Here is a 27105-nt window from a genome sequence, read left to right as displayed (position 1 = left end):
TTTATTTAAATTCCAGTTAGTTAACATACAGTGTAATATTAGTTTCAGGTGTCCAGTATAGTGATTTAACATTTCCATGCATCACCCACTGCTCATCACAACAAGTTCACTCTTTAATGAACATGGGATGGCTTTTCATATTTTTTTAATGTTTATTTTTGAGAGAGAGAGAGAAGAGAGAGAGAGAGTGAGTGAGCAGAGGAGAGGCAAAGAGAGAGGGAGACACAGAATCTGAAGCAGGCTCCAGGCTCTGAGCTGTCAGCACAGAACCAGATGTAGGGTTCAAACTCACGAACTGCGAGATCATGACATGAGCCAAAGTCAGTCGCTTAACTGACTGAGCCACCCAGGCACCCTGGAATGTCTTTTCATTTATGTAGGTCTTTAATTTTCTTTAGCAATGTTTTATAGTTTAGTGCCCAAGTCTTGCACTTCTTTAGTTGGATTTATTCCTACGTATTTCATTCTTTTGAATGCTATTATAGATGAAATTTATAATATGTATTATTTTTATGGATTTTTCATTGCTAGTATATAGAAATATGATTAAGTTTTATATATTTATTTTGTTACCTACAGTCTTGCCGAATCTGTTTATTAGCCCTAAGGGTTTATTTGTAGATTCTTTAGAATTTTCTTTTTTTTTTTTTTAATTTTTTAATGTTTATTTATTTTGGAGAGAGAGAGACAGAGTGTGAGTGGGGAAGGGGCAGAGAGAGAGAGAGAGAGGGAGACAAAGAACCAGATGCAGGCTCCAGGCTCCACACTGTCAGCACAGAGCCTGACCCGGGACTCAAACTCACCAGCCATGAGATCATGGCCTGAACCAAAGTCAAACGCTCAACTGACTGAGCCACCCAGGTGCCCCCATTTCTTTTTTTAATTTTGTAATATTTATTTATTTTGGGAGAGAGAGAGACAGTGTGTGAGCAGGGGAAGGGCAGAGAGAGAGCATAGGATTTTCTATGTATAAGGTCATGTCATCTGAAATATTTATGCTTCTTCCCTCCCAATCTGGATGCCTTTTATTTATTTTCCTTCCCTAATTTCCCTGGCCAGAATCTCCAGTGCATCATTAAATAGAAGTGGTGAAAGCAGAACCTTTCAGTTCACCATTAAGTGTGTTAATGTTAGTTAGTTGCGGATTTTTAATAGATGCTCTTTATCAGGTTGAGGAAGCTCTCTTCTAGTTGTTGAGTGTTTTTATCATTAAAGGCTGTTGGATCTTGCTTAGTACTTTTCCTGCATCTATTGAGATGATTTTGTAGTTTTTGTTCTTTATTAATATGCTATTGATTGGTGTGTGTGTGTGTGTGTGTGTGTGTGTGTGTGTGTGTGTGTCTGTTGAAAAACCTTGTGTTCCTGGGATAAATCCCAGTAGGTCATAGTGTATAATTCTTTTTATCTGTTGCTAGATTGAGTTTAATAAATATCATTGGGGAAATTTGCATCTGTATTCATAAAGGATATTAGCCTGTAGTTTTCTTGTGATTACTTGGTCTGGTTTTGGTATCAGTGTGATGCTGGCTTCATAGAATAAGTTAGGAAGTGTTTCCTTCATTTGTATTTTTTCAAACGATTTGTGATGGATTGAAGTGGTTGTAATTCTTTTTAAATTTTTCCGTAAAATTCACCAGTGAAGCCATCTGGTCCTGGGCTTTTCTTTGTGAGACATTTTAAAATTACGAGTTTAACCTCTTTACTTGTTATGGGTCTATTCAGATGTCCTTTTTCTTCTTGAGTCAGTTTCTGTCATCTTTCTAGGAATTTCTCCATTTCATTTAGGTTATCTGATTTGTTAGCATATATTTGCTCATAGTTTTTTCCTATAACTTTTTATTTCTTTTTATTTCTGTAAGATCTGTAGTAATGGCCTCTCTTTCATGTCCAATTTTAAGGTTATTTTTAAGTCTTTTTTTTTTTTTTTCAGTTTATTCATTTTTGAGAGAGAGAACAGGGGAGTGTCAGAGAGAGAGTGGAAGAGAGAAAACCCATGCAGGCTTCGCTGTCAGTGCAGAGCTTGATGTGGGGCTCGAACTCATGAACTATGAGATCATGACCTGAGCCAAAATCAAGTGTCAGATGCTCAACTGACTGAGCTACGCAAACACCCTCGTTACAGCCTTTCTAGAAGGATCCCATCATTGTCTCCTGTGGGAGGCCGGGCCCCGGTGCCAGGCTGAGACCGGGTCAAGCAACGGCTCCCTGTTGACTCAGCCAACCCGGTGGTTCCCCCTCCCATTCCCCCACTTTCAAGGGCATATGAAAGCCTTGTCAAGGCTGAGAAAGTTAATTCCTGAAGCCTGTGGTCTGCAGGTGTTGGCAGTAATGTTACCCCCCTTTTTTCTACCCCCAGTCAAGTAGAAACAAACATGGGAACTGTGTTTTGCTAGCAATCTATCAACAAGTTCTTGTGACCCGTTCAGAAAGTTCACAAGGTACACAGAACTAAATGTTTTGGCTGGCAGTGATCATGTGAAACCTGTTTATTCTTAGAATGACCTGATCCATAAGAGTCTTACGTTATAAAAGATTGTGTACAGCAACAATAAAGCCGTCACTTGGGCCATCAGCCCAGGGAACCCTCCTGTTCCCAAACTGTCTTCTCGTCTCTCTTTTTTTCTTACATTCCCCTACCCTCAGGACCCTGATCTCGGTGTTTGTTGCACTGGTCGTGACAGTCCCCATTCAACAGACAAGGTAACAGAGATGAAAACTAACTTGCTTAGAGTTGCACAGCTAGTATGTGGTAGAGCCAGGCTTGTGTCTCCAATTCTTCCACTCAGCTAAGAAGTGGGATAGAAATTATCTCTAGCTCTGAGCCAAAGGCCTGGTACAGAGTAGATGTTTATTGAATTAAATTGGACCACTACTATAATTTTATAACTGATTCCGGTCTCATCCATTTTAATCAATATCTAACACTGGAGAGAGTGCTGATTTGAATATAAATCTGATCATGCCACATCCCTGCTCAAGCTCTTTCAATAATTTCCTCTTGTCCAGAAGGTGCAACCCAAATTACTTAGCAAGGAACAAAATGACCCCAGTAAATGTGAGAAAAAAAGTTGTCCCAAATCTAAACTGGGGCAGAGCTTTGTGGCCTGATATGGCTATCTATTCTGCCTGGTGAATAATGAGCATTCTTTTTTTAAAAATTGAGGCATAATTGATGTATAACATTATGTTAGTTTCAGCTGTCTTGCATAATGGTTCGATACTTGCATATATTATGAAAACGATCACCGCAATAAGTTTAGTTAACATTTGTCACCAAACATAGATTAGCATTCTTGATAAAATACTTGGATAATTTTTTTGGTAGACTTTAATGAGTTTAAGAGCTCCTAGGACATACCCTACATTGACTATTAGTCTTCAAACTAGACTAAGAATTGTAACCAATAATGTAAACAGGCTAATTGTCCTTAACTAGATAGTTATCTTCTTTCTTAAAATCCAGTCTAAAAATAACTAACCATCTTTTCCCCTATAAAATATCTCTGCCAGGATTCTTTGAATTGGACTTTTCAGAAAGCCTGTTTTTGAAACATGTTTGAAATAAAACTCTGACATGCATATAATCAATCTGAGAGTGGCTTTGCGTGTTGAAGGAGTGAATACTTGAATGTATGAAAGAGGGAAGTTTGATTGTTACTAGGCCTGAAATATTAAATATATTTTAAGTTTGTTTGTTTGTTTACTTATTTTGAGAGAGAGAGAGAGAGAGAGAGAGAGCGCAAGCATGAGTGTGGTAGGGGCAGAGAGAGAGAATCCCAAGCAGTCTCCTCACTGCCAGTGCAGAGCCTGATGTGGGCCTCAGACTCACAACCCATGAGATAATGACCTGTGCTGAAATCAAGAATCAGATGTTTAACTGACTGAGCCACCCAGGTGCCCCTTAAATATATTTTGAATATGCTAAATTTGACCTCTTGTAAGAATAAACGACACTTTACCAGAAAAAAAAAAAAAAATTTTCCTAGGTTTTATGAATACATTTACATGAAATAATGTGGGAAAGTGTATAAGAAAGTTAGAGGAAGGCCATGATGGACTAACAACTCTATTTCTAGATTCTTGTATTCATTACTGTAAAAAACCAAGCAAATACACCTGCTGATGGAAGCCCTAAAGACCCGAAGTTATGTCTACTCACATCTGTGCCAACAGCTGATCTCCTTCTGCACTGCCTGTTTTATATTCACTGGAGCTTCATTTGTCCTTATTTCTGCTCCTCTTGCTAAAGCTGTTTACAATTCTAAAACACAACATAATTTTAAAAAGTCCCATGCTATATTACATTTGTTAACTATATTACATGAAATTGAAATTTAGAAATTTATTTTGCTTTCTAGTCAAGAATTCTTCCATTTTCAGTATTATGGCCTTCCTGGATACAAATACATTTGGTGGTGGGGGAGGGGGGTTGTCCCATTTTAATATGGAGAGAGCAAAGAATTTTAAAGCAGAAATAAAAACCACTTCTCTGCATTTTCATCCTTCTTGGTTAGGATACTTCCCTGCTCTCCTAGCTAACTTGATTATGTATGCCTTTTGCCAAACTCCAAACTCATGGTTTGGCAGTATTCAATTATTATTTAGTAGCTATTGATCACAGTTCCTCTCTATAGGAGGTTAATTACCCACTTATGATAATCTGGTTTGTTAATTTTTCATGCCCTTTATCTGTACAACTTTTATCGATACTGTCTGGTAAATGTTCAACCATTTCTAACTTGGTAGGAATTTCATAAGGGAGAATGAAGTGGGCATAGAAGAACTGGAAATGAAGTTCTAATTAATGGAATTTCTTGTTCAGAGGAAGAAGAGAGAGTAGCAGGGAAGAGATGGGAAGAAGAAATTCCTCAGTGTAGTCCTAAATGATGAAGGTGACATGCTCTATTGCTTAATAACAACCTCCACTTGATAGATGCTTAATAAATACTTCATGAGTTAAAAATACTTTTTATATTGCTATTTTACCACCTGTTATCTCATAACTACAAATTGATTGTGTTTTAGAGGGATTACCTGGAGAATCCTGGTTAAGGAGGCATAAAGTATGGACTTGGATGACTGTTGCCCCATTTCCAAGCTCTTGGGGAAACCCAAGCTCTCATGACATCTCAGGTTCCTAAGTAACATACCAGATTCTGACTTCCCCAAAGCTAGAACTTTCTTCTGTCTTCTTTGGTCTAGGATTCTATTCCCCTGGGATCCACCATGCTCATGAACCAATTTTTAAGGATATCTGTGCTAATGTAACATTTGACAACATCTACATTTTAGAGGACTTTTCTAAAGAGTCTATAAACCCAAAGGAATAATTCTAATGGTGGGCCTTTTAGTTACCACGGCTGCTTCTTCTGGGATCCTGAAATTATACTGTCTACATAGACAATGGCTTTCTTTATTAGGCAATGGATAATCCTGATTGATTTCTCAGCACCAACACTACCCCAACATACGTTTCCCTCCTGAAAGCTGGTAACACACATTCCCTATGAGGTCAAAAACTTACTGAGAGGATAGTAGTAATGATTAATATTCCTGCCAGGGAAAAGCAATAAACTGCTCACCTGCTGGGATGTACTAACTTCTCACATTTTCAGGGAATGCTGCAAATACTGAAAGATGTGGCTTGCTAAATAAATTCAAACAGTAGAAGAGAGTTCATTTGTCTTCTAGATAAGGAACAATTAGCTATCATCTCATTAGCCTATTCCATTAGTAGCATATGCAGTAAATACAACATAACTCTATTATAATGTAGCTTATTACAAAAATTCTACCTTACCAAGGATTCAGTTTCCCTGAGACATAATTTCCTAGGGAGGAGCCTGGTTAATTTCATCAATGCAAAGTAAGATTAGCCTTATATCTGCAAAACCATTATACAAACTCAATTAAACAGACATTAACTTAACACCTATTTGTAAAGCACTAGAGTAGGTGATACAAACTGCTGACATTTGTATAGTCTTTTGGCATAGTATTATATCAGCTCCTCGCATCAACTCTGCATGGTTTTATCATTTCCATTTTACATTTGAGGAACCTGAGGGTGAGAGGGATAAATGACTTAATATGAAATGTCACCTGAGCATCAGAGGAGAGGAAGAGGGTGGTGGAATAGGAGGATACTAGGCTTGCCTTATCCCATGAACACAGCTAGATAACTGTTAAATCATACTAAATACCCCAGAAATTGACCTGAAAACTGACAGAACAAACCCCACAATTAAAGGGAAAGAAGAGCCACCCTGAAGAAAAGAAGTGAGGAGACGTGGGTTAGGGGAGAAGCAGTTCATGGCTGCTGTGGAGGGGAGGGAGCTGCTGTCATGGAGACGGGAGAGAGAGAGGAGCACACAGGGGAACACACAAAGAGAATGTTACCCCAAAACCATTGGCTTGGAAAATGAGAGGGACTGAATTTTATGAGTTCAACAACAATCAAGGCTTAAAGCCTGGAGTTTTAAAGGTCAGAAGCCTTTGCTGGGATAGAGCTGGGAGAGCACTGTACTGCTCCTGGAGAGAAGTCAGGCAAACAACCCAGGGGCAGACAGCATGGAAGCAGTGATCTGAAGAGCTCCAGGGACACACAGAGGGGAGGTTATTTGCTTTTCTTGGAGCACATCCGTGAGAGGCAGTGTTCATGGAGGCACCTCTCTGGGAACAAAGGAGCAAGCCCATGCCATTTTCCTCCCTTGCGCCTCAGCATAAGCACAGAGCCATCTGTGGGAAGCAGCACAGTGCAGACACTGGCTGCCTAACTTGCTTACACCAAGCCCCACTCCCACACATTCTGGAAGAACCACCGTTCTTAGTCAATGCTTGCCTCAGTCACAACATAGTGGCCCCTCCTTCATAAGACCAGCACAAACTCCAGCCTATACCACATCTCCCAACCAGAGAGTTTTGCATGGCTTCAGTTCTAGTGGAGGTGGTTAACAGATTTCATTTCACAAGCAGGCCAGAGAAGACGTAGCTAAAACTCGCCACATTCCGGTCAGGGACCAAACACTGCCCACAGCTGGCAAGTAGAACCTCTGCAGATGGCTGGCATGAAGGATAGAGCAGCCATAACACAATAGCAGAGTGCATGTAGCACACACCAGAGACACTCCCTGAAGTGCCAGGCTCTGCGCACTACATGACCTCTTTTTCATAAGCTATTAATTTTAGGAGAAGTAGACATAACTGGCTTTTCTAACAGAGAGGAGGCAGAGACTTAGACAAAATGTGAAGATGGAGGAATGTATCACAAATGAAAGAACAAGATAAGGCCACAGCCAGAGATCTAAGTGAAACATATATAAGTAACATGCCTGAAGGACAATTTGAAGCAATGATCATAAGGATACTTACTGGGTTTGAGAAAAGAAGACATTAGTGAGACCCTTGCCACAGAGATAAGAGTTAAAAAAGAATCAGAGATCAAGAGAGCAGTAAACGAGATTAGAAACACACTTAACACAGTGAACAGCAGACTGGAAGAAGCAGAGGAACAAATTAATGACCTAGAAGACAAAGTGTTGGGAAGCAATGGAGCTGAACAAAAGAAAGAACTATGCAAAAATGAAAATAGACTTAGGGAACTCAGTGACTCCTTCAAATGTAATAACATTCATATTGTAGGAGTCCCAGAAGAAGAGAGAAAAGGGGGCAGATAATTTATCTGAAGAAATAATAGCTGAAAATTTCCCTAATCTGCAGAAGGAAGCAGACCTTCAGATCCAGAAAGCAGAGAGAACTCCCAATAAAATCAACAAAACCAGGGCACCTGGGTGGCTCAGTCAGCATCTGACTTCGGCTCAGGTCATGATCTCCCGATTCATGAGTTCAAGCCCTGCGTTAGGCTTTCTGCTGTCAATGCAGAGCCTGCTTCAGATCCTCTGTCTCCTCTCTCTCTCTGTCCCTCCCCTGCTCATGTGCTCACTCTCTCTCTCTCTCTCAAAAAATAAACATTAAAAAAACAACAACAACAAAACCAGGCCAACACCGAGACATATAATTAAATTTGCACAATATAGTGATAAAGAAAAAAAAATCTTAAAGACAAAAGAAGTCATTAACTTACAAGGGAAGACCCATAAGCTAGCTGGAGATTTCTCAACAGAACCTTGGCAAGCCAGAAGGGAGTGGCATGATATATTCAAAGTGCTGAATGAGAAAAATCTGCCACCAGGAATACTCTATCCAACAAGGTTATAATTCAGAATAGAAGAAGAGATAGTTTCCTAGATGAATAAAAAGTAAAGGACTTCATGACCCTAAACCAGCCTTGCAAGAAATATTAAAGGGGATTCTTTGAGTGGGAAGGAGAAACCAAAAGTGATAAAGGCAGGAAACACAAGGCAGAAAAAATGAGTATTTCTGTAAAAATCAGTCACGGAACTCAAATGCACAAAAAGGATATAATATTTAATAACACATATCTGAAATAGGAGGAGAGGAGGTTCAAACTTAAGCAACCATCAACTTGATATAGACTGCTATTTCAGAAGAGGTTATATACACCCTAATGGTAACCATACATTAAAACCACTAATAATCATGCAAAGAATAAGGAGAAAGAAATTCAGATATATCAGTAAAGAAAATCAGCAAAATTGGCACAAAAACAGACACATAGACCAATGGAATAGAATAGAAACCCCAGAACTAGACCCACAAACGTATGGCCAACTCATCTTTGACAAAGCAGGAAAGAACATCCAATGGAAAAAAGACAGTCTCTTTAACAAATGGTGCTGGGAGAACTGGACAGCAACATGCAGAAGGTTGAAACTAGACCACTTTCTCACACCATTCACAAAAATAAACTCAAAATGGATAAAGGACCTGAATGTGAGACAGGAAACCATCAAAACCTTAGAGGAGAAAGCAGGAAAAGACCCCTCTGACCTCAGCCGTAGCAATCTCTTCCTCGACACATCCCCAGAGGCAAGGGAATTAAAAGCAAAAGTGAATTACTGGGACCTTGTGAAGATAAAAAGCTTCTGCACAGCAAAGGAAACAACCAACGAAACTAAAAGGCAACCAACGGAATGGGAAAAGATATTTGCAAATGACATATCGGACAAAGGGCTAGTATCCAAAATCTATAAAGAGCTCACCAAACTCTACACCCGAAAAACAAATAACCCAGTGAAGAAATGGGCAGAAAACATGAATAGACACTTCTCTAAAGAAGACATCCGGATGGCCAACAGGCACATGAAAAGATGTTCAGCGTCGCTCCTTATCAGGGAAATACATATCAAAACCACACTCAGGTATCACCTCACACCAGTCAGAGTGGCCAAAATGAACAAATCAGGAGATTATAGATGCTGGAGAGGATGTGGAGAAACGGGAACCCTCTTGCACTGTTGGTGGGAATGCAAATTGGTGCAGCTGCTCTGGAAAGCAGTGTGGAGGTTCCTCAGAAAATTAAAAATAGACCTACCCTATGACCCAGCAGTAGCACTGCTAGGAATTTACCCAAGGGATACAGGAGTACTGATGCATAGGGGCACTTGTACCCCAATGTTCATAGCAGCACTCTCAACAATAGCCAAATTATGGAAAGAGCCTAAATGTCCATCAACTGATGAACGGATAAAGAAATTGTGGTATATATACACAATGGAGTACTACGTGGCAATGAGAAAAAATGAAATATGGCCTTTTGTAGCCAGTTTTGATGGAACTGGAGAGTGTGATGCTAAGTGAAATAAGCCATACAGAGAAAGACAGATACCATATGGTTTCACTCTTATGTGGATCCTGAGAAACTTAACAGGAACCCATGGGGGAGGGGAAGGAAAAAAAAAAAAGAGGTTAGAGTGGGAGAGAGCCAAAGCATAAGAGACTGTTAAAAACTGAGAACAAACTGAGGGTTGATGGGGGGTGGGAGGGAGGAGAGGGTGGGTGATGGGTATTGAGGAGGGCACCTTTTGGGATGAGCACTGGGTGTTGTATGGAAACCAATTTGACAATAAATTTCATATATTAAAAAAAATAAAGAAAAAAAAAGAAAATCAGCAAATCATGAAAGAGAGGAAGACATGAAAGGATCAGAGAAAATCTCCAGAAACAACCACAAAATAAACAATAAAATGGCAGTAAATAATACCTATCAATAATTACTTTGAATGTAAATGGACTAAATGCATAGGGTGTCAGAATGGATAAAAAAACAAGACCCATCTATATGCTGCCTTGAGACTCATTTTAGACCTAATGACAACTACAGATTGAGAGGATGGAGAAACATTTATCATGCAAATGGATGTCAAAGGAAAGCCATAGTACCCATATTTATATTGGAGAAACTAGACTTCAAAACAAAGACTGTAACAAGAGACAAAGAAGGGCATTATAAAATAATGAAAGAGACAATCTAACAAGAAGATAGAAAAATTGTAAATACTTATGCACCCAAATATGGGACATGATAATGGGGCCACCAATTATATAAAACAATAACAAACATAAAGGAGCTAATTGATAATAAATAGTAGTGGATTTTAACACATCACTTAAGCCAATGGACAGTTCATCTAAACAGAAAGTCAACACATAAACAATGGCTTTGGATGACACATTGGACGAGATGGACTTATCAGATATATTCAGAATATTCCATCTTTGAACAGCAGAGTACACATTCTTTTAAAAAATGGATCTTTTTTTTTTTAAAGTTTATTTATTTTGAGAGAGAGGAAGAGAGAGAAAATCCCAAGCAGCTCCACACTGTCAGTGTAGAGCCTGATGCAGGGATCGAACTTATAAACTATGAGATCATGACCTGCACCAAAATAAAGAGTCAGACACTTAACTGACTGAGCCACCCAGGTGACCCAGAATACACATTCTTTTCAAGTGCAAGTGGAACATTCTCTAGAATAGATCACATATTAGGTCACAAAACAGGACTCAACAAATACAAAAAGACTGAAGTCATACCATGCATCTTTTCTAAGTACAATGCTATGAAACTAGAAGTCAACCCCAAGAAGAAATCTGGAAAAAACACAAATACATGGAGGTAAAACATCATGGTAATAAACAATGGATGGATCAGCGAGGAAATCAAAGAAGAAATTAAGAAATACATGAAACCAAAGAAAATGAAACCATCAAAAGCTTTGGGATGCGGCAAAAGCTGTCCTAAGGTGGAAGTATAGAGTAACACAGGCCTACCTCAAGAAGCAAGAAAAATCTCAAACAACCTAATCTTACACCTAGAGGGGCTAGAAAAAGAACAAAAAATGAATCCTAAAGCCAGCAGAAGGAAAGAAATAATAAAGATTAGAGCAGAAATAAATGAAATAGAAACCTAAAAAAGCTATAGAACAGGTCAATGAAACCAGGAGCTGGTTCTTTGAAAAAAAAATCAATAAAATCAATAAACTTCTAACCAGAGAAAGGACCAAATAAAATCACAAATAAGAGGAGAAATAACAACCAACACCACAGAAATACAAACAATTATAACAGATTATGAAAAACTATATGCTAACAAACTGGACAACCTAGAGGAAATGGATAAATTCTTAAAAACATATAACTTACCAAAAGTTAAATAGGAAGAAATAGAAAACCTGAACAGACTGATAACCAGCAAAGAAATGGAATCAGTAATCAAAAGACTCTCAAAGAACAAAAGCCCATGGCTAGATGGCTTCAAAGGTGAATTCTACCAAACATTTAAAGAATTAATGCCTATTCTTCTCAAACTATTCCAAAAAAATAGAAAAGGAAGAAAAACTTCCAAATTCATCTTATAAGACCAGCATTACCCTGATACCAAAACCAGATAAGGACTCCGCTAAAAAAGAGAACTGTAAGTCAATATTCCTGATGAACATGGATGCAAAAATTCTCAATAAAATATATAGCAAACCGAATCAAATAATACATTAAAAAATTTATGCACCCCAATCAAGTGGGATTTATTCCTGTTTGCAAGGGTGGTTCAATATTCACAAATCAATCAATGTGATTCGTCACATGAATAAGAGGAAGGAAAAGAACTATATGATCATTTCAATAGATGCAGAAAAAGCATTCGACAAAGTACAACATCCATTTATGATAAAAACCCTCACTCAACAAAGTAGATTTAGAGGGAACACACCTCAACATAGTAAAAGCCATATATGAAAAACCCACACAAGCATCATCCTCAGGATGAAAAACAGAGCTTTTCCTCTTTTGTCAGGAACAGGACAGGAATGTTCACTCTCACCACTTTCATTCAACATAGTACTGGAAGCCCTAGCCTCAGCAATTAAACAACACAAAGAAATAAAAGGAATCCAAATTGGCAAGAAAGAAATAAAACTTTCTCTATTTGCAGATGACATGATACTCTATATAGAGAATCCAAAAGACTCTGCCAAAAAACCACATTAATTCAGTAAAGTCACAGGATACAAAATCAATGTACAGCAATCTGTTGCATTTCTATACACCTATAATGAAGTAGCAGGAAGAGAAATTAAGGAATCAATCTCCTTTACAATTACACCAAAAACAATAAGATACCTAGGAATAAACCTAACCAAAGAGGTGAAAGACCTATATTCTGAAAACTATAAAAAAAAAATGATGAAAGAAATTGAAGATGACACAAAGAAATGGGAAGACATTCCATGCTCATGGATTGGAAGAACAAATATTGTTAAAATGTCTATACTACCCAAAGCAATCTACACATTTAATGCAATTTCTATCAAAATACCAACAACATTTTTCACAGAACTAGTATGAACTATCCTAAACTTTGTATGGAACCACAAAAGACCTTAAATAGCCAAATCAACCTTGAAAAAGAAAAAGCTGGAGGCATCATAATACCAGACTTCAAGTTATATTACAAAGCTAGAGTGATCAGAACAATTTTATGCCAGTACCACAAAAATAGACACATAGATCAATTGAACAGGATAGAAAAACAAGAAATGAACCCACAACTATATGGTCTATTAAAAAGCAGGAAAGAATATCCAGTGGGAAAAAGATAGTCTCTTCAACAAATGGTGTTGGGAAAACTGGACAGCAACATGCAAAAGAATGAAACTGGACCACTTTCTTAAAATCAAACACAAAAATAAGTTAAAAATGGATGAAAGACATAAATGTGAGACCTGAAACCACAAAAATCCTAGAAGAGAGCACAAGCAGTAACTTGACATCGACTATAACAACATGTTTCTAGATATATCTCCTGAGGCAAGGGAAACAGAAGCAAAAATAAACTATTGGTACAACATCAAAACGAAAAGCTGCACAATGAAGTAAACAATTGACAAAACTCAAAGGCAACCTACGGAATGGGAGAAGATATTTGCAAATGATATATCTGAATTATACATAATTATCTGTATCTCTGTTATCTAAAATATTTAATGAACTTATAAAACTCAACACCTCAAAAATGAATAACCCAATTAGAAAATAGGCAGAAGATATGAATAGACATTTTCCCAAAGAAGACATTAAGATGGCTAAACAGACACATGAAAATATGCTCAACATCACTCATCATCAGGGAAATACAAATCAAAACCACAATGAGACATCACCTCACACCTGTCAGAGATTATGTAATTTAAGTCCTCCATTTAGCACAGTGTTTTAGGAATAGTAGGGACTCAATAAGTAGTGTTGGTATATATATGTGTGTGTGTATACATATATATATATATATATATATGTATATATATATATATATATTTAAATATTTATTCTATTTATTCTTCTCTATTTCTATTTATTTGCTCTTAGGGTATTATGTAAAATTTTGTTTTATGAAAGTAATTCCTATACATAAATAATCAAATATCATTGAAGTATCTTTCTCATTAAAAGCAGTCTTGTGCCTACTTTCCTAACTCTTACCTCCAAAGCAGCCACATTTACTATGTAACTTGCATCTTCTGATAATCACCTTCATTGTTCTCTAATTAGCTTATTCTATTCTCTATTTATTAGCTTTAGAGAGTATTTACTGACTTCTCATTATGACCTTTGAGAATTGCTTTGTTATCCCAACTTCTCCCCTCCATTTTCCCAGTAGAATTAGAATTTTCACTTAAACTAGTACATTGTATTTATACTATTACAACCATAAATATTGTTCACTGCTGAGTCAAGTAACTCACAATGATTATCTGCCCTCATATAGGTGTTTGTTTTCTTGGAGTAAATTATTTCCTTTTCTTTCATTTACTTAATTTTCTATGTACATACAGCTTGTTTGTTCTTTTTTTTTTTTAACGTTTATTTATTTTTGAGACAGAGAGAGACAGAGCATGAACAGGGGAGGAGCAGAGAGAGGGGGAGACACAGAATCCGAAACAGGCTCCAGGCTCTGAGCTGTCAGCACAGAGCCCGACGCGGGGCTCGAACTCACAGACCGTGAGATCATGACCTGAGCCGAAGTCGGCCGACTAACCGACCAAGCCACCCAGGCGCCCCTGGCTTGTTTGTTCTTAATACATCAACAGATCTGTTGAATGCCTGGTAATCATTGTTTCAAACTCAAAAGCCCATGAAATAATCTATCAGTTCCATTTTTTTCTGTCGTGGAGACCTCCCTTCACAGGATTCTGTCCTTGTGCTCTAATGTGGACAGGTTGCTCTCTTGTCTAAATGTCATGCTAGGACTTTCCTTAGCATTTTAGTTTGGGGCTTGTTTTTTGAGAGAGTTTGCTAATGTGAATATAACTAGAATGAGGAAGCATTAATATTTTGGATTCAAATTATTAATCTATACTGCTTCTATGTCCTGGATTCACCAGCCAGTGAGGTCACATAAAATGAGGTCACATTTGCTTTTGATGCCCAAGTTATAATGGCTCAAGCCTTCACAGTTTGAATGCAAGATCTGCACACCACTAACTGCAAAGTTCCCGCTGAGTTTTTCTGGGGATCCCTAATAGGACTATGCTCATGTGTGCTCACTAGCTAGTCCATCTGCTGGTCACCACAAGGCATTTGCCATGTTCTTCCTCTTTTGCTGTGACTCCCCGGCAATATGTTTTGCCCTGAATATTGTTTGAAGGTGCTGATAGTATCCCTCATAAAACGGATGTTATATTTGCCAGGGGCATTTTCTCCTGATGTTACTATTTCCAAGAATGCCAGGGGTACTAGGTTTGATGGGAGGTCATCAATGACTCTTTCCCCAAGTCCACGCACTTCCCTACACCCCCTCCTCCACTGCTGTACTGTGGAACTCACAGTCTCTTTCAGTTTTTCCTTTTTGTAATTTCCTCTCTCCAAACCAATAATCATCAGCATTCACAACCCATTCAGTACCCATTTTGTCAGGAACAACATAAAAGCTAGAAGGTTCAGAAGCACAGCTCAACTATGTAATTTATTACCAAACCAGAATGTTTAACATTTATATTCTAGTGAGTTTCTTAAGCCAGAGAAACAGCTTTAAAGTAAGATAGGTCCCCATTCTGGAGATAGAGAACTTCTTGCAACTTTGAAATGATGGACCTCTTTTTCTGCTAGGAAAGATTTTAAAAACCTTAGAGTCTACTTTCAATCCAAGTACCATATTGAAAATCTTTAAATATGCCCATATTTAAAAAAAATTTTTAATGTTTATTTTGAGAGAGAGAGAGACAGACACAGAGCGTGAGCAGGGGAAGGGCAGAGAAAGAGGGAGACACAGAATCTGAAGCAAGCTCCAGGCTTCAAGCTGTCAGCACTGAGCCTGATGTGGAGCTCGAACCCATGAACTATGAAATCATGATCTGGGCTGAAGTCGGATGCTTAACTGACTGAGCCACCCAGGTGCCCCAAAATATGTCCATATTTTTAAAGAAATCCTCAAAAATTTTTTCTTTAGGAGAATTTGGAAACTGTCTATAGATATTTAGAAATAATATTGAATTGAAATAGTAAATATTTCAGACTTCACTAGTTCAAACTGGACTTTGTCTTAAAAATGATGTAATTTGCTGAATTAGCATTTTCAAAAAATACTTAAAAGTGGAAATGTCACCAACAGAGAGATCTGCAGATGACAACAAAGGAGAGACTTTTTCTTGTGAAGTTTAAAGTAATACCATGTTGGTCTTTGGGGCCAAATGAGAGAATTGTTTTCAAAATGAAGGCCATATTATTCCAGAAAGAAATTTAAGATAGTACAGAGACCCTTTATCACCTTCCCCTGCCTCCCTGTGAAGTGTCATTTCCTCCTTCTTTAATGTTCCAATTTTCATTTAGTGGAAGAAGACACTACAATTTACCAAATCAGTAAGAGGCAGAGCCTGGATTTTAACCCAGGTCAATTTGACTTCAAAACTGGTAGCTATTTCCTGCCTACCATATTGTGACATGTCATTTTGGATGGGTACAAAGATGTCCCTAAGGTGCAGGAGTTGTTCTAAGGGAACTACCCAGCTGTGTGGATTATGTGGGATTTCTCTGGCATATATAATGGTTCCCTGGTGATCCACACTCTATGTTGAAGGAGACTCTGGAGAAGATCTTCTGTGCAAGTAAATTTAATTCTAAATCTCACTGTCCCTCCCCTTTCTCCTAATGCCTTTTCTTCCATCCCTTTTTTAGAGAGAGACCAAGTAACTGGTTGCTGATCCTACACTCTGCTCCCATAAGCCATCCACATGGCAGACCTGACTTACCTTTCCTATGACATCTGTTAACAGTTTAAGTGCCAGAGGATCATGAACCAAGGAGTCTGTGTAAAAGGAACCAAGGTATTTCTTTGGGTTGGTCGGATTGTCCTGGGCACACAGATCTGGGCGCATGTTGAATCCATGGGAAATTCTTCCTACTGTGAAAGGGAAGGCACCACCTGCAAGTAAACCCATTAGTGAGAGGTTAGTGTCATTGGAAAAGATATTTTTCAATCCTCATATTGTATGCAAAGAGGAGTTACTGTAGTCTATTATTTACAAAGAATGTACTGGAACCTAAATGCTGGGAGATGACCCAAAACAAATGATATGAACTCATCTATGAATTCATGTTCAAGGAATTTATTCTAAAGAAAGAAGACAAGTGTGTGAAGTTATGTGGTCAAGGTTTTCAAATGTAGCATGCTTAAAATAGCAGAATACAGAGGCAACCTATCAGCTGGGAAATATCCAAATAATGATGGCCTATCCATAAATGTACTGCCACTCACGCAACCATCAAAAGTGGTGGTTGTGGGGGTATGTGTGTGTGTGCCCAAGAGTCACAAACTCCAGTTCCCGTAAGGATCAAGCAGGAAATGTAAATTACTGAAATAGGCCTATTTGTAAATAATGGTGAATGGTAGGGACTCTTGCAAACTGGAGAGTTTATAGTCTGACTAGAGGAATTTAAACAAAATAAAACAAAAGCTATGCCAACCAAACTAACCTTGACTGCAAAAATGGAATTTGGCTCCCAAACCGTCATATACTTTATGACTAGAATGATGGCTGCAAGCCTGTTATGGGCTGAATTATGTCCCTCCAAATTAATATGTTGAAGCCCTAACCCCCAATATAACTCTATTTGGACACAGGGCTTTTAAGGAGGTAATTAAGGTTAAATGAAGTCATAAGGTGGGACTTCAATCTGATAGGATTGGTGTTCTTATAAGAAGAGACTCCAGAGATCTTTGTCTCTCTGTGCATGCACAGATTAAAGGCCATGTGAGGACACAGTGAGTAAGTGGCCTCGTGCAATCCCGGCAGGTCTCACCAGAAAACCAACCCCACTGGCACTTTGATCTTGGACTTCTGTCCTCCAGGACTATGAGAAAATAAGGTTCTGTTGTTTAAGGCACTGAGTCTGTGGTATTTTGTTATGGTAGATCAAGCTGAGTAATGCAGATACGGTCTTACCTCCATGTGCAAAACACACTTTCAGTTTAGGAAATTTCTCGAACACTCCTCCCATGATCATGGAGCAAATGGCTGTGGTGGTCTCTGCTGGCATTCCTGAAAGAGGAAGCAGTCACAGGGCACAGAGCAGGTCATCTCCAGCAAGAAGCTCAGTGATGCTAGTGGTTGGGGAACGTTAGCTTGCTGTGATTGTGACAAATAGGTTGCTGCCTCAGCATGGCTTGGTTGTAGACAACCTTTACTTTGGCAAGCAGACCATCTGAAGTTTCCTGTGTGCCACTTGCAGGTGGAGTCATTTAATGGCCAACATAGTCAAGGAGCCAGAGGACCTAGCTTTTGTCCTGATTCCTCCAGCTTCACTTTAGGATGTTGTAGGGCAAGCAGAGTACAATGAGTCTGGGTTGAACCCTAATTCTTCCAATCTTCTGCTTCCTGGCCTTTGACAAATTATTTAACACCCCCAGGCCTGTGCTTCTTCACCTGTAAAATGGGGACACTGTTGCCCATCTTGCAAGACTGTTATGGAACCTTGCAAATGATGATGTTGAGAAAGTTCCTGGCCACTGGCCAGAGCTTCACATTAGAGGTGTTCAACAAATATTAGTTGCTTCTGTGCTTCAGTTTCTTCATCTGTACAATGGGTTTGTTCTTGCCACTAGTCCTCAATAAATATCAACTAAAATTATAATTCCTGACAAATCTTTGCTGCATCTTAGAGATGAGGTTGAAAATAACTGGATTAAAATGAATTATTTCAAGTGCTTTGTGCTCCTAGAAGTAACTATTCCATGCTGACCCCTTTACCTCCACAGAGTTATTCTGGGTTACATTTCCAGGCTACTGCTTTTCAGACTATGACTAAAAAATCTCTGGGGGAATCCATGTGCAAGCCTGTACCTTCTGGGGAAGACTGACTCTCTGGCTGCCAAGTGGGGATTTACTAGATGCTCATCCTGCTCCAAATCTCTCATTGCTCTATGGACAGAGATACCTCTGGCTCCCTGACCTTTTGGGAATTCTGGAAGCACAATGATTCATATCCACCTGGGAGAAGTTTGTGGGCAGAACTTCCCGAAGGCAGGGAGATGGAGATGGACAGCATCACTTCTTTTTGGTCCTGTGATTCTGCTCTCCATCAATTACTTGGACCATGATTGCATACTCCATTCTCCATACAGGAGCCAAAGTGGAATATTTTCAGTGTCTGTTGCATCATGGCCCTCCCCTGCTGGGAATTCTCTAATCTGCTAATGACTACTTTTCCATTCACAATAGAATTCTGAAATTAGCCTGTTTGTTTGTTTATGGTCTGTATATTTGCTTGTCACCTGTTTCTTCTAACCAGAACATAGGCTTCAGAAAGGCAGAGGTTTTTTGTCCATGTCAATATCCAAAGTGCTAGGTACAGGGCCCAGCATGCTGGACAGGATCAACATATATTTGTTGCATAAATGAATAATGAAATGACTCTTTATGCATATGTTCTCCTCTATTTTTCATGTGGGAGGCTGTAATGTAAATAAGTTTGTGGGACTTGTCAAAGTGTTATGTGAGTTAGGATGAGATTTTCTTTGGAGCTGGACAGCATTGGTCGCCCTTAGGTTATCTCTTCTTGCTAATTGTTGCTCGAGAATTTGGTGGGGGATGGGTAGGAAGCTGCCTTACTAAATACAATGGTCTAAAAAAGAAATCACAGAGGCATAAAATGTCAGAGCAGAAAGATAATCCAGACCAGCTCTCCCATTTTAACATGAGAAATGAGCCTAAGAAGGTAAAGTGATTTGCCACATGTTATAGAAATAGAGACTGGCTGGAACTGAAATTCAGTTTTCTTAATTTCAATATATGGCTCCATTTAATTCTTCATTGTGGTTCCTTTATAATTACTTGTACTAATTAGGCTGAGGGGAGAATGGATAATGGCTTCCCTAAAGAAAATCCTGGGCTGTTCATCTGGGAATCCCACTATTCATTGGGTTTATAGATGAGTTGCACTTTTTACTTGTGGCCACAGTTACACCTGTCTCCATTTCTTGTTATCAGGGGTAATAAGGAGAAATTGGATAGGCCAAGCAGAGGTCTCTCCTCTTTTCCTCTCCCTTACTCTCATGTGGAACCGTGAATGAATAGTGCAGGAACAAAGAGCAGAAGAGAGAAGCAGATAATAGGAAAATTAAAAGCCTGGGTTATCTACAATATAGGGCCTCAGATCCTTCGGTGTTGGAAATTCTACTTGTAACTCCAGTGTTCTCATTTGCAAGACCTGATGCTATTATTGGCTCCTTAAAAAAATCTATTAGATAGGCATGTTAGTTATTTTGGGGACCTTTTTGGGAGTCTGTTTAATGAGGTAGCTTTGGAGTCAGACAGATTTGTGTAAATTCCATTTTCACTTATTAATGGCATGACTTGGACAACTTATTTAACCACTGCAAGACTCAGTTTCTCTACGTATAAAATGGTTATTATGATGTCAACATCAAAGAGTTTTGTGTGGATATGACTAAAATTAAATAAGATAATATATACAGCATTTATCTAAAAGCTCAGGAACTCACAATCCTGTTCATTATTCATACTTTCTCTTTTTGACATAGTAGTGTTCCAGAGATAATTGGAAAAAAACTCAAAGGCTTGGTCCTCTTTTCCAGACTCTGAGCTGACACAAACCTACAAGCCAAGGGAGCCAGTATTTGGCCATTCGTCCATCCATCTGCATGTCCCAGGGGTGGACAAATAGGGAACAGTTCAACTTTTCAGCCACCTTTAAAGAAGCAGTGAGAGAGAGAGAAAGTGAGAGTTATTTGGATGAGCCAGCAAATATAGTGGACTATTTTAGGAAAACTATTTTTCTCTGGGTCTATATTGATCTGAGTAAATAGGCTAAAATACTTAAAAAATTTTTAAATATTCATTTAGTTTTGAGAGAGCAAAAGAGAGACAGAGCACGAGCAGGGAAGAGGCAGAGAGACAGGAGACACAGAATCTGAAGCAGGCTCCAGGCTCTGAGCTGTCAGTACAGAGCCCAACACAGTGCTCAAAACCACGAATTGTGAGATCAGGACCTGAGCTGAAGTCAGAAGCTCAACTGATGGAGCCACCCAGGTGCCCCAATAAGTTAAAATATTTTTGAAGTTGTTTCTTGATCTATGTAAAAGAGTCATTGAGAAATTCTGCTCCTGCTTAGAAAATAAAAATGTCACTTAGAATTAATAAGGGGGTTGGTGGATTTACCTTTGAGGTTGATGAATTTAATATGTTGTTTGGCAAAAAAAGTCACAGGAAGTATCCATCATTCAACTGTTTTGGCTGAGAGCAAAATGCTTAAGGACTGATCCCACACATCAGATGCAGGTGAAATTCTCCCTGCTGGTTCCGACTTGATCCATTCTTTGAAAAGGATTGTTCAGATTGTATCCATACAGTCAGGGCTAGCGTGTTCCCTTATTTCCCCCCCACTTAGAAACCTGAGGATGTAGAAAGTGAAGAAGTGATGCATTGGTGGCCAGGGGCTCATGACTGGCCTGGAGCAGGCTGGCCTGACCCAAGCCGTCAGCCATTCAGAGCATGACACCAGATGGAAATTTCCGGGGATCTCTGGGTACTCATGAAGCCTTAGGAGCCTAGCTGAGTCCCTGAACAGTCTGTTGAGAATGAGATGACTTTAGAACATCAAGAGCCGTCAGTGCCTCAGCTGGGCAGGTACTGAGATGAATGTCATGGGCAAACCTTCCAGGGCCTTCTGGGAAATGGAAATCCTATCTGGATGGAATGACTTTTGTGCAACAAAATGTTTAGTTTAAAAAAGTTCCCTCAATAGGCATTGAGTATGAGTGCTTAACAAGGTTCAAAACAGATTTTCCTTAGCGCATCTTTCCCAAATAATATTGAGGTGCTGGAGTGATTCATCCTACCTTTACATATAAATATGTGGGCTAAACGGGCTGATGCAATGCAAGTTCTGGGCTTAAGCATTTTTAAAATGAAGAAGAAGGGTGCCTGGATGGCTCGGTTGTTAAGTGTCTGACTCTTGATTTCCGCTCAGGTCATGATCTCACAGTCATGAGATCGAGCCCTGTATTGGGTTCTGTGCTGAGAGCGCAGAGCCTGCTTGGGATTCTCTCTCTTTTCTCTCTCATGCATGTCTTTTCTCTCCTTCACAATAAATAAATAAACATGAAACAAATAAAAAAAATAAAATGGAAAAGCAATTCTTGGACAGAAAGGGATTCTGGAAGTGGTAGGTAAAGAGTAGGTTGGAGAGAAAGGGCTTCTAATTCATCAGGTTCTGGGGGCAGAAGGAAGAGAAGCTAATTAGTTTCTGATAATTAGTCTGGGTCATCTTTTTCGGATGGATTGACTTGACAAAGTTACAAAATCATGGTATCTCGGTGAGATTTGACTCCTCATTAGGATGTAACTTTATTCTATGTGACTGTTACAGTACATTTCTATTCAATTCAAATTAGTAAATACTTTTGATCCCTTCTGTATGTGAGGCATTGTAGAGAACACAAAAAGGCACTTAAACTCTCAAAATCATATCTCATATTAATTGAGAACTTGCCATGTGCCAAAGCTGTTATAAGAATTTTACAGTTGTTAACTAGTTTAATCCTTTATAAGATGAGTACTTTTAAAAATTGAAATACAGTTCACACACATGTTACATTACTTTCAGGTGTACAATATGGCAGTGTGACAACTCTGTATGTTATGCTATGCTCACACAACTAAGCTACCTTCTGTCACCATACAACTCTATTATAATATCGTTGACAATATTCCCTGTGCTGTACCTTTCATCCTCGTGACTTATTCATTCCATAACTGGAAACCTGTACCCCCCTCCCCTTCACCCAGTTTGCCCATCCCACAGCTTCTTCCCCTCTGTTACTGTTCTTATTTGTTCGTTTGTCTTTTAGATTCCACATAAAAGTGAAATCATATAGTATTTGTCTTCCTCTGACTTATTTCACTTAGCATAACACCTTCTGGGATGAGCACTGTTATTACTCTCATTTTACAGAGAAAGAAACTAAGGCAAATAGAGGCTAGGTAACTCACTCAGGTCTTACAGCTGATAAATGGGAGAGGCAGGCAATCTGCCACTATCAGTCTGTCTGCCTCATACTTGTAACAAGATCATTTTTGTGCCTGAAAACTGACCTGAGCATGTATGGTTGGGTTCACCCACTAAGAATGGTAGTCTCGGAGATAAAGGGGATGGTTAGACACTTTGGAACTCCAGGATCCCCTTGAAATGACAAAGTCAGCTTGGCTCATGGTAACTCCTCTCATTTGCTTCAGCCATGTTATTGACACAAGTTAGAGACTAGTGAAGCTGCCAAGTCTTGCTAACCAAACAATTGTGCTGCCATCCCCAAGATACCACAAGTCAGCCAGGGCCTGGATGCTCTCCTGAATCCCCCAAGAGACCAGCCCCCCCAAAAAAGCTTATTTAGAATGAGTGATGGGTTGAGCTAGTTATATGGAAAATATCCATTTGGGATGGCAACTGGTAGCTCTTGCTTTTTGAGCTCCTTAGTAATTCATAAACCCAATCCCAGTGAATAATAAAATGACTTGCAGTCGAAGGCTTCTTACAGTGTGTTGAAAACAACTTGGATGCACAAGTAAATAAATCCTCTTTCAGAGCCCATTAAAGTTTCTAGAAAACATTCATTGCATCAGTCAGCCACTGCAGCCAGTAATCTCCAGGGAGTTCAATATTTAGAGGAACATTAAATCTTTCAGGTTATTTAGGAGGCAATTTAATAGGTAACCCCCCACCCTCAACTGGTGGGCAGTGTCCACAGATAACAGACATGGAAAAATTTTTGCATGTAGTCAGAGCTCAATAAATATTAAAGGAATACATAAATGATCAGTGATTACAGTGCCTAATGAGTCCACCTACATCTATTTAATGCATTATTGAAGATTTTCCATTTGCAATGAAAAGAATAGAAAACAATACTGTTATAATTCTAGGAGGGAAGAAATAAAAAAGTGCAATTGAAAGTAGAATTATGCATCTTGATTCCTGATACTAAGAAAAGCAGATTTAGTTGCAGAAAGAACAGCAGGGTGGAGGAAGACTGGTAGAGAGGATCATGGGACTGTGGACACTTTAGGGGGATACTTAAGAGATGAAAATGGCACTGAGTTCCTAAAAATATACTTTGTAATGCAATATTTCAAATATAGAAAGTTGTAAACAATAGTACCATGAACTTCCATATATACTCACCAGTTTAGTTTCATCAAATGTTAGCATTTTGTGGCTTTGTTTTGTGTTACATATTTTAATTATACATTTTCAAAATATATGGCTTAGGAAGTATCTTAATTGAGGACTGGTTAAATAAATGAAAATATATCCATATGTTGGAATATTATGCAGTTATTTAAAAATCACACATTAAAAGAATTTTGATATATATTGGAAATTCTTGATTATGATATGAAATCACATATGTAGTAGAATTCAGATTTAAAATATAGATATATGCAGAAACACACAAGCAAAAAGTCAAATGAAATATATAATAACAGTGGTTATTTACCTTTGGGTAGTGGGATTATGGTTTATTTTTGTTTTTCTCTTTGGGCTTTTCTATATTTTCCAGAATTTCTTCAAAATCACTTCATAATTTTAAAAAGTATTTTTTTTCTAAAGCAAAAATTTTTTTTTTTTTTGCATGTCACTAGCATGGTCTTTTACACCATGGCTGCGATGAGGGTAATATTTCAGCTTCCAAATGAAAGAGTAGGAAGATAGCATGAGGGATGGAAAGTAAGAGATTTTCCTGAGCCAACTCTGGGCTGATCAGGGAAGCATTTCTACCTGTCCCTCTTCTAGTGGAATGGCCCATTCCTTTTGGGGGACTCTGTCCACGTTTCCTGCTGTGTGTAGCATGTCATCAGGCATCTTTCTCTCCCCCTGCCAGGGGAGTGGCACACTGATATTCTGTCCTCCAGCACCGAGCACAGTGCCTGGCCCAGTTGCACGTTGGCTGAGCAAGCGCTGCATACTCACTGCATAGATGGGGAAGAGTTCCTGTGCGTTCAGGTCCCATTCATTGATGTGGGAGCCAATCTGGACCCCTGGAAAACCCAGCTCCTTCACACAGCGCTCCATTTCCTTGACGGCCAGCTCAGGGGCCTGCATGGGCAATGTCCCCAGACCCACAAACCTCCTGGGGTGCTTTGCAACGGTGGCAGCTAGGTCGTTGTTTAAAAGCTGGCACAGGTCTAGAGTGTCCTGAGGTTTGGCCTGGTAGAAACAGGTAAGGGAGAACCATAATGTTCAAAACCTATACTTCTTTAGATATTTGCTCTGAACAACACCTCCCTTGGGCTGAACCATTTGTCATTCTCTATGGCTTTACCCCTCAACAAGCTGGGGCACGTTCAAATAGGCACTGGCTGCAGGGGACCCTGAAGCAGATCACTGTAAATGCAAAGAAAACTGCTAGTATATTGCTGATTGATTAGAAAATTGAAGCTATCATTGGAAGGGATAGACACAGTTACTGGACCTGCTGTCATTCTGTAGAAGAGATGGAATGAGGATGGGCCACACTCCCCTGCCCACCCCAGCTCAGACAAGGGCCTGAAAGGCTGAACACAGAGCACCACAGCTCCTCCAGGCAGGAGGCAAGGCCTGGTGAGTGCCCCACACCACCAGCAGCACACCTCCTTGTCATACCTCACCATGGGACCCCCTCCTGTCCCTGTCTGTGTTCCTCTGCATCCTTCCCATTGGCGGTGACACTCAAGAGTTACCTTAGCAAAATGTTGAATGCAGATGGTTGGCTCTCTGTTCCCCTAACTTTCCCTTCTTTATTGTTCTCTTTCCTTTTAACTTCATCCCACCCCACTGCCAGGAATTTGGTACTCTCTTGAAATTCCAGTGGTCCAGTCAAAATGGTATGCAATCTTATAAGTTTGACCATATTGAAATCTTAGGGTATTTTTATTTTAAAGAATGAGTCTAATCACAGGAACGGGTAAAGACTAAAATACTAATGCTGGACTATGAGCACAGGTGGGGGGAACTATGTGGGAGCAGGTGCTATTTCCATTGCTCCTTAAATCACAACACAAATGAATATTTACTTGGTTGAATGGATACTTAGTGCACCCCCAGCTATGTACAAAAATGACCTTCCACAGGCTTGCAATCATGCCTGAAACTCAGCATGTGAGACTTGATCACTTGGGGAAAGGCATCCAACTGCAGGAATCCCATTTTGAACCGTGTGTTTCCCTGGGAGAGGCAACATATGAGGCCATTATTATCGCTCTCACTCTGTAATCATTGTCGTCTCAGAATAAACTTGCTTGTCATTTACTCAGCAAGGCAGTGCAGGAATGAATCATGAGACAGGCAAGTTCTGGTGGGATTAAGGTTGAGTCTAGAACTGACCCATTCAGTGGAAATGTAATGTAAGTCACTTACTGACACGTGGCTCCTGGCTACCATTCTGGACCGTGCGGGTCTCGAGCAAGAACATGACTAGGAAAAAGGCTGGGGAAGCGACACTGCAGTGTGAGAAGCTGGGGGTGACTGCTGGTCTCTAAAGAGAAGGAGAATTGGTGTGTGTGGGGGTGATGTCAAGACTTGAGGTATCTGTCTACTCTCTTGTGAGCCTGACATGGGCCTCCATCCACCAAGGAGATGATTTCAGGTTCACACTTACCCAGTAACTAAACATGACAGGAACTGTGGAAAGAGCTTGCACGGTCACCCCTAGACACAGACACAAAGAAAGACAAAGACAATGACATGAATAGTCCAGTCACTCTTCCAGCATTTCCCCAGGCCCAGGAAGTCTCCATCTCAATCTCCCCTCCCCTGCTGCTCCTCCCTGTCTCTCTTCTCTCAGGCTCTCTGCCGCAGGCCTCCCTTATCCCTCAGCCCCAAGTCTAGGGGGAGGGATGAAGGCTGGACAAAAATGACATCATTCAAGAAAAAATTAATTTGCCCCATTTGTCAAGAGCTATTTCTACCCTCCTTCCTGTGAAGTTTTATTTAAGCAAGTCATTTTTCCATTAATTCTTTCAGAGCTTTTCATTTTAGTTCATGGGTGACAGTTTCTTAGCCACCTTCCCTTTTAATTCATCTCCTAAGGGACTCTGGATGGAGTCCCACTGTCTGGAATGGAATGCCCAGAATGGGTCTCTGGGTTTGGTCCCAGAATCCAGCAACCAGGATGCCTAAAATCTCTAGTCTTCAAGCTCC

General features: G+C 39.5%; 1 protein-coding gene across 3 annotated transcripts in view; it reads right to left on the bottom strand.

The window, feature by feature from the left end:
- The window catches only part of ACMSD (aminocarboxymuconate semialdehyde decarboxylase), a 58197-nt gene that overhangs the window by 10998 nt on the left and 20094 nt on the right, over nt 1–27105 (bottom strand). For 2 of the 3 annotated variants that reach the window (XM_027055909.2, XM_027055908.2), the window contains exons 4-8: nt 26564–26613; nt 24898–25134; nt 20526–20619; nt 17856–17951; nt 16662–16834 (exon numbers count right to left, since the gene is read on the bottom strand). In XM_027055909.2, the coding sequence (XP_026911710.1) occupies nt 16662–16834; nt 17856–17951; nt 20526–20619; nt 24898–25134; nt 26564–26613 (650 nt within the window). The remainder of the gene's footprint in view (nt 1–16661; nt 16835–17855; nt 17952–20525; nt 20620–24897; nt 25135–26563; nt 26614–27105) is intronic. The other variant, XM_027055910.2, reaches the window with a different exon arrangement.

The sequence above is a fragment of the Acinonyx jubatus genome, chromosome C1 (genome assembly GCF_027475565.1).
Source record: "Acinonyx jubatus isolate Ajub_Pintada_27869175 chromosome C1, VMU_Ajub_asm_v1.0, whole genome shotgun sequence".
Classification (NCBI taxonomy): Eukaryota; Metazoa; Chordata; class Mammalia; order Carnivora; family Felidae; genus Acinonyx; species Acinonyx jubatus.
The sequence above is the reverse complement of the archived record's forward strand: the minus strand, read 5'-3'. Positions and strand labels throughout refer to the sequence as shown.